At 41.9% G+C, this 14,454-nt stretch overlaps 1 protein-coding gene across 1 annotated transcript in view; it reads left to right on the top strand.

Annotated features, from left to right (window-relative positions):
• Positions 1 to 14,454, top strand: part of SLC6A13 (solute carrier family 6 member 13) — a 92,655-nt gene that overhangs the window by 66,018 nt on the left and 12,183 nt on the right. Inside the window, exons 5-9 of the mRNA XM_089671764.1 lie at positions 1,751 to 1,891; positions 2,635 to 2,716; positions 4,435 to 4,567; positions 8,165 to 8,299; positions 10,302 to 10,405. Coding sequence (XP_089527890.1) covers positions 1,751 to 1,891; positions 2,635 to 2,716; positions 4,435 to 4,567; positions 8,165 to 8,299; positions 10,302 to 10,405 — 595 coding nt within the window. The remainder of the gene's footprint in view (positions 1 to 1,750; positions 1,892 to 2,634; positions 2,717 to 4,434; positions 4,568 to 8,164; positions 8,300 to 10,301; positions 10,406 to 14,454) is intronic.

Here is a 14,454-nt window from a genome sequence, read left to right as displayed (position 1 = left end):
AAGGACCACAAAACGCCACCAGTTTCTCTACAACTGCCTCAGTACTTTTTTTATCCCAGATCTATGGTCTCCAAACTATGGCCCTCCAGCTGTTGAAGTACTACAAGTCCCATCAGGCCTCTGGGAGTCTTGCTTGTGGCTTGTAGAGTCTTGAAAGGCCTCATGGGATTTGCAGTTGCTCAACACCTGGAGGGCCATAGTTTGGAGACCCTATTCCTAAATGAAAGATCATTCAAAAGAACCAACGTGTCATGAGCATATAAAAGTAACTGTAAAAAAGTAACAGTAAAAGTAACAGTAAAAAAGTAACCTCCAAAATGAGAAAAATTTTGCAGTGAAATTAACAATTTTGCCTTTGCCAGAATATTGTCATTAGCCTCAAATTTTAGCACATGAACTGTTTTGATGAACAAACAAAAAATCTCATGACTTTGTTTTCCACCATTTTGTGTCAGTGCTGATATGACAATCACATGACCTTGTTTATAAACAACGAATTAAAGTTAGCATTACCTTATTCCTTTTATTGTCTGCATAGGCTGGGAGACAGACTTACAGTCATCCAACAAGCCAACTGTTTTCAGCTAGATTGGAGAGGCAATCTTCCTATGTCTACAGATACCTTACATCTCCACATTTTGCAGAATACAGTAACAAAAAGTGTAGAAAATATATGTGCATTTATATAAATGTAAACCTAAAATAGAAATAGTTTGTGGTGGTAGGGTAAGTGATTAAAGGTGTTCTATGGTCACAGCATACACCTTCATTTTATAACATCAACATTGTAATAATAATAATAATAATAATTTAAACAATAGTTATTTTGACAAGCCAAAAAAAGCTTACATGAAAAATCTATTTTCATGTTAAAAGTTTTGCTTGTCTGCTGATCATCTCTTCCCACAACTTCCTGAACTCCCCAAATGCTTTGCAGCCTCTCCTCTGCTGTTTACTCTTAATTTCTAAGGGCTACATATCCCATGGTACCTTGCTACCTGCAAGCTGTGATTTCTGTACTGACTCCGCCTCCTATCAGCACCTCTTCATATCAGGCAGACTCTGTGAAATGTGTGACACAGCAGTGCCTATTCACAGGGCATAGCTGAAGACATGTCACAGAATTCCAGAAAGTAAATACATGGGGAGTGAATATATGATTTTACATTTTTACCATAGGTAAATAGCTGTGTTATTCATAATTTTTAGAATTCGTTTTTGACCAAACAAGGTTTAGGTGGACTTAACAGATCTATTTAAAATGTTAAGGGAAGAACACCAACCAATGTGTCAGTTTAACACTTCCAGGTATTTATTACCTCTCGCAGAGATCACTATACTCCCCATAACAATGCCTTCATCTGCTTTTCTTGCCAGAAGGACTGCAACATCTTTGTTCAGGCATCATCCAGAATCACCATCTATTGTTTAGACTAGGATGCTGGCTCGGTCATGTAAATTCTGGTGCCTGCACAGTTCTTGGCGGTGTTCACCAAGGCCTAACACAGATCAGCCCCTGCTGCAGCCTGTCACCTGGCTTTCTACAAAGTTACAATGTTGCAGTCTGATCACTGGGGGAGAGGAGATGGAGGAAATTGGTCCTCCTGCCCGCAGCAGGTTTGGTCACTTTTGGACAAGTTGGATACCAGCATGATCACCAATGACAGCCACAGCTGTTTGTAGGCAAAATAAGATAGCACATACTAGGGTAATTTGGGCCTCATAACATGTGTTATATCTTTGTGTTCAGGGATTGGCTATTCATCCCAAGTCATTGTCGTCCTGCTGAACTTTTATTACATCGTTGTCCTGGCTTGGGCATTCTTCTATCTCTTCAACTCCTTCACCTCTGATCTGCCCTGGGCTTCTTGCAACCATACCTGGAACACAGGTAAGATGTATTAAACATTTCTACACTGGAATTTCCACCCATAACAGATACTACAGGTGCTGGTGTCTGCTAACAGGCTAAATCACCTGACAGTTTCTTCTATTACTCTAGTATTGGGGAGTTCTGAATTTCCACTTGCTGTTCCCATTATGAGCAGTTCCCACCATCTCTGCACTGAGGTTCAGGGTCTTAACACCTGCTGTGCCCATGCTGAGGAGTCTCCACCACACCTGAGCTTAGTTCTTGGTGTTTCAAAACTGCGGTGCCCATTATGAGTAGTTCCTATCATCCTTGCATTGGCTTTCCTTGTCTATATGCTCGCTGATCCATTGTAGGGGCTCCCACCATCTATGCCCCGAGTTCCGGGGACCACAAACCTGTTATCCCCATTATGAGAGCTTCCCATCATCTCTGCAGGTTTTTAATTTATATTTGCCACAGGAGAAGGCACTGGTAAACAGAAACTTCCATGTGGATAGGAACTGAGTTGGAAATTATAGCAGGGACATCTCATCACTAGAGTTCCCAGAAGAAATAAGAAACCAGAGACTCCATCTACACTGGAAATAACTCCTTGGGTCAAATAGAAACAGCAAATAGATAATTCTATACCAACAGTGCACCCAAAGCTGTAATTAGTTTGTCCTCGGCAACTAAAATACTTTACAAAATATTCCTGATTTACCGGTATACCTTTTTGTCATGTTTTCACCGATCTGGTCATGTGTTTCCTGTTTTTCTAGTACAATGCCTGGATAATTACAAAAGTAACAGCACACACAGCACAACAGCAAATGGCACATCAAGCGTCATCGAATTCTGGGAGTAAGTGCGCTGCTGCTATCTACCAATAACACCAACCAAAATGAGTTTTCTTGCCATTTTCATCATGTTCACAGCTATAATGGAGTTTCCATTATAGAGAGAGGGTGTGAAAGTAAACTCTTTCTACTATTCTCTGTATTTAATGCCACACTGTTTGACAACAAGGGTATGAATTTAGCCAGTTTTTAACCAAATAGAAATCAACAGTAGATTCAGGCAGCTAAAGTTAGATGTAGATCTCCACTTTGAAACACATGTTTGCCCCACTCCAGTATTGCCTCTCGAGAAACTCTTTGATGGGAGGCACCTTGGCCATCAGCAGGGCTTAGGAGGTGGGCAGGAGAAGGGACAAGCTCAGCTTTTTTTTTAAAAAGTCAAGATTTGCCTATAACTTCATATATATATATATATATATATATATATATATCTTTAGACCTAGGACTGAATTGTTATGCAGTTTTCACTGAAGGCCACCTTTTCCTATGAAATCATGTGCTTGGTTTTAATTGACAATTGGCAGATTTACTTTAATTTTAAGTTGAGAGACTTTAAATTGTATCACTGTGCAAAAATGTTCTTTAATTTTGCATGAAGGTGAGGGCCTGTGTCCTTACTGATTAAAATAGCCTTCAAGATCATGGTCGCTGCCATAGAAAGTGATGTCAAGTCCAACATTTAGTAGATGACATTAAAAAAGGAGATGGGTGAAAATCCTCAAAGGGGGAAACCTAAGGAAAAAGGAAATTTCCCCTGTTTTTGGGAAGATTTACAAAAAAAAGATCTTAGAAAATTTTTCTTTATATGTCCATGCACACATAGGCATTTACAGGCATTTAGTGCCAGAAAAAAAACCCAGTGCATTCAGGAGCAGCAGTGTTTTGCCATTTAAAAAAAAAAAAAAAAAAAGAAGACACTTGATGCGCCTAGAAGTGTGTAAATGTGACTAAATGCATGTTAACGCTAGACGCATTTAGTGTTTGAATGTTAAATCATTTCAATGACCAGAATTAATTAAATGAATTAACACATGCCTAAACAAATGCCTTAGCATCAAAAAATGCACCTAAAGCTGTGTTTTTGTTAAGGTGTTCGTTTAGGCATGTGTTAATTCATTTCAATGACCAGAATAAATTGCTGCTCTGGCCAATGAAATGGATTACCACATGCCTAAATGAACGCCTTAACAAAAATGCAGCTTTAGGTGTGTTTTTGATGCTGCTTTTCTCCTGCCATGAGAAAGGCATTCAGGAGAGCTGGGCACGTGCCCAGTGTGCATGAGGCCTATCCAATATATAACTTATGGCTTTGCAGTTATATATAGAATGTAAGGGTGGTGCCTTGTCCCCCGGTTCACATATATGCTGCTGTGCGGGCTGCAATTTGCACGGGCACGAGAGCCCATTCATTTGAATGGACTCCTATGCCTCGGGACACGCAGGGAAGAAGTCCCTGTACTTCTTTGGAAAACGCAGCCCTCACAGGTACCTCGGTTCCCAGTGCGGTTGTGTTTTTCGGTGCGGGCAGTGTGCCATTAGAACTAATGGCACCCGCCTGCGGGTCCGCATTTCTTTGTGCGTGTGGTGTGGCTGCACGGATTTTCGTGCGGATCCGCAGCGGCACCACCCACACAGATGTTAACCTAAGGTAATAGATATCACTGAATATTCATGTCTCTGCTTATGACTCTGCTTTCCTCACTGAGCCTCTTGTGTCTACAGGAGGCGTGTATTGAGTATATCAGATGGTATCGACCACATTGGAAGTCTGCGCTGGGAGCTGGCATTGTGTCTCCTTCTTGCCTGGGTCATCTGCTACTTCTGTATCTGGAAAGGGGTGAAATCCACTGGAAAGGCAAGTTTTGGCCCAAGATTCACTGTATAGGAACACGAACGGCTTTGTGACACTATAAATCCCCTTATTTCTGTGCTCTGGTGATGTCTGGAGTTGCTGCTTAGTGGACTATAATGCCCATCTATGCAGCTACATCTCTGTGGTGCACTGTGGTCCTCTGCAGATGCATTGGATAAAACAAAGGGCTAGTGGACCTGGTGATTCTATAGTTCCAATGCTGCAAAAAAGTCAGTTGCTTAGTGACTGAGCTATACATTGCTTGGAATCAGTTAGGGCTTGTTCACATGTGCGACAGCCCTTGCTGCCTCTGAAAAGTGATCAAAGGTCAATGGCTTTTCACAGGACATTTGACTGGTGGTGAGGAAGCGATGTGTCACCTTCTCACTGTTTGATTTAACCCTGTAATTGTTGCATCACCATACTGCCATCATGTGTATAGCACAGGAATGGGCAAACTACGGCCCGCGGGCCGTATACGGCCGGCGGAGCTTTTAATCCGGCCCGCGGAGCGTGATACAAAAAAAAAACAGCCAGGGCAGGCAAACATTTGCATCATTCAGCACGCTCAAATGCAATGATTGGCCAGTCCCGCTGCCACTCACATCCTGATAGCCAGTGATTGGCTGTCAGGATGTGTGTAGGCGGGGCAGCGTGACGAACGTGAGGGGAGCTAGGCTCCTCTCACAGTCCGCCCTGAAGACCGGAACGGCGCGGGAACACGGCGAGAGGAACACGCAGAGCAAAGGTAATTTAATTTATATTAATTCACACATACACATCATTCATCTACTCTTGGTCCGCCCCCCGGGTCCAATATATGAACCCATTGCGGCCCTCAAGTCAAAAAGTTTGCCCACTCCTGGTATAGCACATGGTTGGGGATGCTTGCGTTGGGGCCCCATAGACTTTCATAACTCGGTGGTGGCAAGACATGCTGAATGCAACATAATGTTTAACCTCTTCCCATCTGGCCCGTGTATATAATCGGCCAGACGGGAGCTCTGCCGATGCGGGTTAACATTTTTAAACAGGATTGTACCATATGACAAGCTGTGACCAAGCACGGCTCGCACAGTATTTCTCAATGGCTGCAGGAATGCAGCCAGAGAGAAGGAGAAATTATTGCTTTTACAGCCTTTATGGGTGTAAAAGCAATCAGTGTAAAAAAAGAAAAAAAAAATCTTCATCACTCCCCACAAGCAGTGCAGTGTCACTATGATGACACTGTACTGCTAGGGTGACAGTATGTTAAAAAAAAAACCCAAATAATAATATAAAAAAAATAAAAAAAAGTAAGAAAAATTATAATTTTTGGTTGTAAACTAATTTGGGTTTTTTTTTACTAAAAAGGTAGATGAATACATTTAGTCCAAGATTTATGAAGAAAGATTATTTATTTGCAAAATTTTATAAGAAAAACTTTTTTAAAAAAATTTTGGGACTTTCATTTATATATAGAAAAAATTAAAATCCCAGTGGTGAATAAATACCACCAAAATAAAGTTTTATCTGTCTCAAAAAAATGCTAAAAAAAAAATCATATGGGTACAGTGTTGCATGACTGCACAATTGTCATTCAAAGTCTGATAGCACTGAAAGCTGAAAATTGGCCTGGACTGGAAGGGGGTGAAAGTGTCCGGACTTGAAGGGTTAATTTTGGCTTTGGCTACAAAGCACAGAATCGCCCCCATGGTATGTGTACAGCAGCTGCATGCTCTGGTTCAGCGGGCATTTGGAAAGTGGAAAAACTATCTGCAATGGATCAGTGTGAAGCGTTTCATAGGATTTAATGGTCATGCGTTTCTCTTCTGCTTATTTTATGCAAAAGCAGAAGAAAAACTGATCAGTGTGAAAACAGCCTTACTGATGGAATGAGATGGAATGGCCTATTTTCTCGCTATGAGTAAATTGCATCATCACCCATTAGGTACCTCTTAGAACTCATTGGGCCCTTCTCCACAGTCTGCCCTTTAATGGTAATACTAAGAGATCAGGATGGGTTAGTACAACTAAAGCCAAAATTGTTTTAATACTGAATTCTAGGTAGATATACAATAAAAGACACAAATAATACATATCTGTTATCATTAATACATCATTAAATGCAAGCAGTGTAAGTACCTGAATTTGACCTGGTATTATCCTGTTGCAGTCCCTGTACATACCTGACTGGTAAGTTGGAGGAAGAACTAGCACAAGGAGCCAGTTAGTTCATGTGCTGGCAATGAACATTCTGATAGGAGGAGAAAACACAGTGGCAGAGAGATGAGATCATCACTGTGCTGCTTCCCCTTTCACTGTCCTGTCATAGGCTGGGGGCAGGTTCAGGATGATCTGGGCTCAAAAGAAGTGGGTTAAATTAAGCCGGACATCTAATAGCAGAAACACTTTCGGCAGTTCAAATATCTGAAATACAGGTCAATATTTCAGTAAAGACTTGTTTCATTATTTTATCCTTTAGAGTGCTATTCATTTTTACATTATTATTTTTTTAATGGAGTTCTGCTTTAACTAGTTTTGGACAGGAATGGGAGGGATTACAACGTCTGTTAAGTTTTTATTTTGGAAATGGTGAGGAAAGCTTATAGAGAAGCTGTGCTATCATCTGCACAAGTGTACCAATAACTCAAGGCCTTCAAGGAAGGACGAGAAGGTGTTGAAGAAAAACAACCAGGACACTCCTCTTCATCCAAAATGAAACAGAATGTAGATGCTGTGAGGTATGTTCTCAACCGCTCACTGTCAGAATGATTGCAGAAGAAATGGGAATTACCAAGTCGATTGTTCATAAAATCATGACTCAGGATTTGAACATGAAAAAAAAATGTGTGCAAAACGTGTTCCAAAGAACCCATCACCTGATCAGAAAGAACCCTGTCAACTCGTTTGCCAAAACTTGTTGGCTCATTTGGAAAAAGCCTGTTTTTTGAGTTGAGTGATCATGGAAGATGAGTGTTTGAGTACGTTCCCAAGACGAAGAAACAAAGTTAATAATGGCATACACCCATGTCAACTTGCCCCAAGAAAGCTCGAATGAAATCAAATCAATGGTCATTGTTTTTGTTTTTTTTCATGTGGAATTGTCCATAAGGAATTTGCACCTATTGGTGACACTGTGAATCAAAGAATTTTTTGCATGTGTCCTGAGATTGGCTCAGCTTGGATCCTTCATCACGACAACATACCGAGTCCCAGTGCTATGGCTGTCAGATAATATTTGGCTGAAAAACACATCACGGTGCTTCCCCATCCACCCTACAGGCCTGACTTGGCTCCTTTTGACTTTTTCATATTCCCAAAGATGAAGGGTTTGAAAGGACACCATTTTGGTAGTGTGGATAATGTCTATAGAGCCACTACGCAGGCTTTGAATGCCATCCCACTTGAAAACTTCCAGTGAAGCTGTGAAGAATAGAAATATCAATTGGGAGTGTTGTGTACACTCACAAGGCGCATACTTTGAAGAAAACAATGTTCAATTGCAAAATTTTACGATAAAACAGTTTTTAAAATATAATTTTCATTATGTTCTGGACACACCTTGTATGTACCCTTCTTACCTCTAGAGCTCTCCTATTTCTCTCACTGTTTTCCTAGGTTGTCTATTTCACGGCCACTTTCCCCTACTTGATGCTGGTAGTCCTGCTTATCCGTGGGGTGTCTCTCCCAGGGGCAATGGAGGGGATCCAGTTCTACCTGTACCCAGACCTCAGCCGACTTAAGGACCCTCAGGTACCTACAGATTATAGAGTGAAAACTTTATTTTTTACATTATTTTTATTTAACATAAATCCCAACTATAGGTTTACACATTGTAAGTGTTGAGGGAAGCCCATTGTTTACAGATCTCAATGAGTCATCACAGCAGTGACTCCTTCCTCAAATGGCTCAGTAGGAGGCTTCATTCAGACAAAGGGACCTGAAAAGCAAGCTACTCTGCTGAGCTGTCTTTTCAGCTAACCCATGGTGCTCTGGGTACCCCTTTTTCCTTTATTACATATTTATTTGTAAAACAAAGTTTGGCTATAGATAGTAACACAATCAAGTATAAGTGAACAGTTTTAAACTATCTAAAATATAAAATAACAAAAATAAAACTGACAGAATACCATTATAGTTCCGTTTACAACTCTCCTACCAAAATATACATAATCCTTCACAGTTGATACAGAAGGACAGAGATGGCTTTGCCTTTCTTGCCTGTGCTTTGATAACTACAAATCCACAGGCAAACTTTTAACCAGAAACATGTAGGAAAAGATCAGGGCCACATTCCGGGCTTCGGTCACAGGGCAGCAGGTGACCCGTATGTGCAGAGCCCTGCTGGGTCCCAGAGTCTGATCACAGCGTGTAGTCACATAGCGGTGTTCACAGGCGGCTGGGCTTTACAAGGTCTGTACTGAAAAACATCCTCCATGCCAGGAGCAGAGGCCTGGGGCAGGTTGTGTTTTTCCTTCTGCCAGTTTTTTCAGATGTTTTGCTCTGTGTGACACTCAGCTGTGCTTACTATGAAAAAGGGGGAATTAGTAACTCAAGGAAGCACACAGGCTAACTTTGAGGGAAGCAAATCACATAATTCTTATAAGCTGAATTATGTAATAAAACCTTCTAAAAGAAAAAAACAACAACTAGTCTGTTCACTTTTTTTTTGTCTTTTTTTTTTTTTTAGATATGCTTGTAAAGTGGTCAGCTGAAAGTGGAGCTTGTATTGACTTTACAAGTGTACATAAATAAGTTCCCAATATATGCCAACATTATTATTTATTAAAAAAAAAAAAAACTCCACCGATCATCATTATAAAGTCGTCCTTGAGCTCCAGTCAGCAACTTTGCCTAGGCTAGGTTGGTATCTGCAGTCTGTTGCAGGCTAGAGAAAGCTCTTTTTTCAGTCTCCTCTCCCCCAGTTATCAGACTGCAACATTGTAACTTTGTAGCAAGTCAAAAGGTGATCGGCTGCAGCAGGGGCTGATCTGTGTCAGAAATTTGTGAACACAGCCAAGAACTTGCAGAGACACCAGGATTTACATGATTGTGTCATGGTGAGCTGGAATCTCAATCCAGGAAGTAGATGGTGACCCTGGAGGATGGCTGAACAAAGATGGTGCCTTCCCTCTGGAGAGAAAAGCAGATGAAGGTATTTTCAGGTAGAGTACTGTGATCTCTGTGAGAGGTAATAAATACCTGGGAATGTTACGATGATGTACTTAGCATGCATTAAAAATAAATCCACTTTAACACATACAATCTGACCTATGCATGGCAATAGCATCATTTTAAAGTATACATAGTCAGCAATATTTGCTCATTACATTTACACTCTCTGCTTCCTACTTCACAGGGGGTTTGTCCTATCTCACTGCAAGTCTACCAGAGGAAGAGACTGATTGAAATATTATTTTTGCATTTTCTAATTACTTAACATCCACAAAGCGGCCAGAGGCCTTTGGACTTTGGTGAAATGACCAGAAACTTTTTGGATTACAGTCCTAAAGATTTCTAATGCCACTTAATTTTGAGACTCATGCTAGGATTACCACATTCATTTCACCACTGCATAGTCGTTAATGGATGCTTGTACTGTCCCATTATTATCACAGATGATCTGAATGTCTTCTGGGTCACCCCATTAATGTTGTTTGTTTTACTGATAGAATTTTTTGAGGTTAAAGGGATACCCCAAGCCTCCTTTACCAACTGATCCTTTATTTGCCATTCATTAGACTCTCCTCGGCAGGTCTGGATGGACGCAGGAACTCAAATTTTCTTTTCGTACGCCATCTGCCTGGGCTGTCTGACAGCGCTAGGGAGCTACAACAAGTACAACAACAACTGCTACAGGTACTAGTCTGCGATATACTCCCAGTGTGCCCTCTAGTGAGGTGAGGGCCAGACAATTGCCTGTTAAGAAATTTCTTTGCCTATCGCCAACTCTCCTTCGTTCCATGCAAACTGGCCTCTTCAACTTCAACTTTTCCCTTGATAATTGTCACTGTTCAGGAAATTTGCAGCCAAGTGTTAAAATCCTTAAACTGTATTTTGATATTGTTTGCAGTACATCTGGCTACCAGTTACTGCTTTAAATTTGCAGCAAGTTATTAAAGTGTGTGCATGTACAGTATAATTATATAATATATATATATATATATACACACACACTCAGTTGCAAGAAAAAGTATGTGAACCCCTTGGGATTACATGGAGTTTTGCATGAATTGGGCATAAAATGTGCTCTGAACGTCATCTAAGTCACAACAATAGAAGAACACAGTCTGCTGAACATAATACTACACAAACATTAGATGTTGCCATGGTTTAATTGCACATAACATGTAAACATTCACAGTGCACGGAGGAAAAAGTATGTGAGGCCCTAGCTTAATGACTTCTCCCAGAGCTAATTGGAGCCAGGAGTGAGCCAACCTTGACTCCAATCAGTGTGATGATACTGGATGTGTTGCTGACAGCTGTCCTGCCCTTAAAAAACACACCTGTTTTGGGTTTACTGGTTTCAAGAAGCACTGTCTGATGTGAACCATGCCTCGCAGAAAAGAGCTCTCAGAAGACCTACGATCAAGAATTGTTTACTTGCATGAAGCTGGAAAGGGTTAGAAAAGTATCTCCAAAAGCCTTGATGTTCATGTGTCCACGGTAAGACAGACTGTCTACAAATGGAGAAAGTTTAGCACTGTTGCTACTCTCCCTAGGCACGGTCATCCTGTAAAAATGACTGCAAGAGCACAGCGCAGAATGCTGCATGAGGTAAAGAAGAATCCCAGAGTGTCAGCTAAAGACCTACAGAAATCTCTGGCACATGCTAACATTTTTGTTGACACATCTACAATAAGGAAAACATTAAACAAGAATGGAGTACATGGGAGGACACCACGGAGGAAGCCATTGCTGTCCAAAAAGAATATTGCAGCACGTTTGAAGTTTGAAAAAGAGCACCTGGATGTTCCACAGCACTACTGGCAAAATATACTGTGGACAGATGAAACCAAGATTGAGTTGTTTGGGAAGAACACACAACACTACGTGTGGAGAAAAAAAGGCACAGCACACCAACATCAAAACCTCATCCCCACTGTAAAACATGGCGGAGGGAGCATCATGGTTTGGGGCTGCTTTGCTGCCTCAGGGCCTGGACGGATTGTTGTCATTGATGGGAAAATGAATTCCAGAGTTTATCAAGACATTTTGCAGGAAAACGTACGACCATCTGTCCGCCAACTGAAGCTCCGCAGAGGATGGGTGATGCAACAGGACAATGACCCAAAGCATACAAGTAATTCAACAAAACAATGGCTGCAACAGCACAGAATACGCCTTCTGGAGTGGCCCAGTCAGAGTCCTGACCTCAATCCAATTGAAATGCTGTGGCATGACCTTAAGAGAGCGATTCACACCAGACATCCCAAGAATATTGCTACACAAACAGTTTTGTGAAGAGGAGTGGTCCAAAATTATTCCAGATCGTTGTGCAGGTCTGATCTGCAACTACAGGAAACGTAGTATTATGTTCAGCAGACTGTGTTCTTCTATTGTTGTGACTTAGATGACGTTCAGAGCACATTTTATGCCCAATTCATGCAAAACTCCATGTAATCCCAAGGGGTTCACATACTTTTTCTTGCAACTGTATATATAGTGGTGTATTTAGGTTACGTGTTGCCCTAGGCAAAACAAAAATTGGCTCCCCCCCTCCATGGAGAGAGACCCTGACACCGACCAACACCCCCTCTCCCCCACGAAGAGAGCCTGGCATTGACCAACAACACCACCGCCCCCCACGCCCACCCGAGAGAGCCTTTTACTACCACCGCCCCCCATACAGCGGAACAAGAGTCAGGCTCTGCATACACCATTAACAGCCCACAGCCTCTCTCAGATCCCTGTGCTGCGTGTCCCTTCTTCCTTTCCTTCTTTCAGGGGACGGTACTGCCCCCCTGAAAAATGCCACCCTAGGCAAATGCCTTGTTTGCCTTGTGGTAAATACACCCCTGTATATATATACACACACACACACCTAAAAAAAAATTAAAGAAACACTTTTTAGAGCCAGTTCACACTACAAAAAGGCACTCCGGATACGTTTTTGCTTGCAGTTCACACCACACGCAGTTTTGATGCAGTTTGCTATGTTCCACTATGGTTCTATGCAGCAAAAATTCTACTTTTTTTTCTGCAACGGAAATGACAGACTGGAAATGACTGCACTGGTGTGCACTAGGGCCATTGGAATACATGGAAAACACTGTGCATGCATTTTTGATGCAGAGAAAAAAAAGCACTGAACTGCATCTAGTGTGAACTAGCCCTTATTCAGAATATAGCATCAAGTCAATTAAACTCCTGGGATATTGATCTGGTCAGTTAAGTAGCAGAGGGGGTTGTTAAAAAGTTTCAGCTGCTTTGGTGTTAATGAAATTAACAGGTGCACTAAATGGGCAAACGATGAGACGACCCCCAAAACAGAAATGCTTTTACACGTGGAGGCCACTGATATTTTTTCCTACTCATCTTTTCTGACTGTTTTTCACTAGTTTTGCATTTGGCTAGGGTCAGTGTCACTACTGGTAGCATGAGGCAATACCTGGACCCTACAGAGGTTGTACAGTCAGTCCAACTCCTCCAGGATGGCACATTAATACGTGCCATTGCCAGAAGGTTTGCTGTCTCTCCCAGCACAGTCTCAAGAGCATGGAGGAGACTCAAGGAGACAGGCAGATACTCTAGAAGAGCTGGACAGGGCCATAGAAGGTCCTTAACCCACCAGCAGGACCGGTATCTGCTCTTTTGTGCAAGGAGGAACAGGATGAGCACTGCCAGAAAATTGATAATATTAAATAACTCCCAAACTCGCCTGATCTAAATCCAATAGAACACCTCTGGGATATCATGTTTTGGTCCATCTGATGCCACCAGGTTGCACCTCAGACTGTCCAGGAGCTCAGTGATGCCCTGGTCCAGATCTGGGAGAAAATCCCCCAGGACATCATCCGTCATCTCATTAGGAGCATGCCCCAGTGTTGCCTGGCATGAATACAAGCACGTTGGGGGCCAAACAAACTACTGAGTACCATTTTGAGTTGCTGCAATGAAATTTCAGCAAAATGGACTAGCCTGCTGCATCATTTTTCACTTTGATTTGATCACTTTTTGATTTTTGGGGTGTTTTTGAATTCAGTCCTCTGTAGGTTGACAATTTTCATTTACATCAAACAATGGGGCATCCTCACGTTCCTAACACATTACCCAGTTCATACCAGTATAGATATCCAGCATGATATTTTTCCCCATTGAGATATGATGTGTTTTCAAAGTGTTCCTTTTTTCCGAGCAGTGTATATTTTGTGATATGGGGGATGCTTAGCTTAGTAGTAGATACATTTTTAAGTGAGTCCATACCAGACAGGAACTAAATTTGAGGGTCTAGTAGCCCACTTTTATTAAACGGTAAATGAAGAGTCCATCCAATGCAGTGTTTCCCACGTAGGGGTTTTTAACTGCACACACCAAAAAATACAAAAAAAATAATGCGGAGACACCTGACTCTTGGGTCAGCAGTACCTCTGCGCAGTTTTGGGCCTCCCAGACCACTGGCTATACAGGATCTCTCAGCCTAGATGACAACACCTTGCTGTTCAGGCCCCACATGGGCTTTTGACAGGGTTTCCCAGTAACTCTGCTTGCTCCCTCCAGCCCCCTGGACTCACTTGCCTCTACATCTTCCTCAGCCTCTCGTAGCTGACCAGCCTTTCCTAGTCCTTGGACCCAGAATCCTCCTAACATGGGTTGTAGTCTCCTCCAGGAACTCCCAGCTCTCCTGTCAAGCTCTGTCTTCAAACTGCAGCAAGTTCTGTTCCTGAGCTAAGCCCAGATCTGCT

The sequence above is a fragment of the Staurois parvus genome, unplaced genomic scaffold (genome assembly GCF_062004578.1).
Source record: "Staurois parvus isolate SC_StPar_1 unplaced genomic scaffold, SC_StPar_1.0 ptg000114l, whole genome shotgun sequence".
In the NCBI taxonomy this organism is placed as follows: domain Eukaryota; kingdom Metazoa; phylum Chordata; class Amphibia; order Anura; family Ranidae; genus Staurois; species Staurois parvus.
Note: the sequence above shows the minus strand (reverse complement) of the source record. Positions and strands in the feature narration are given on the sequence as shown.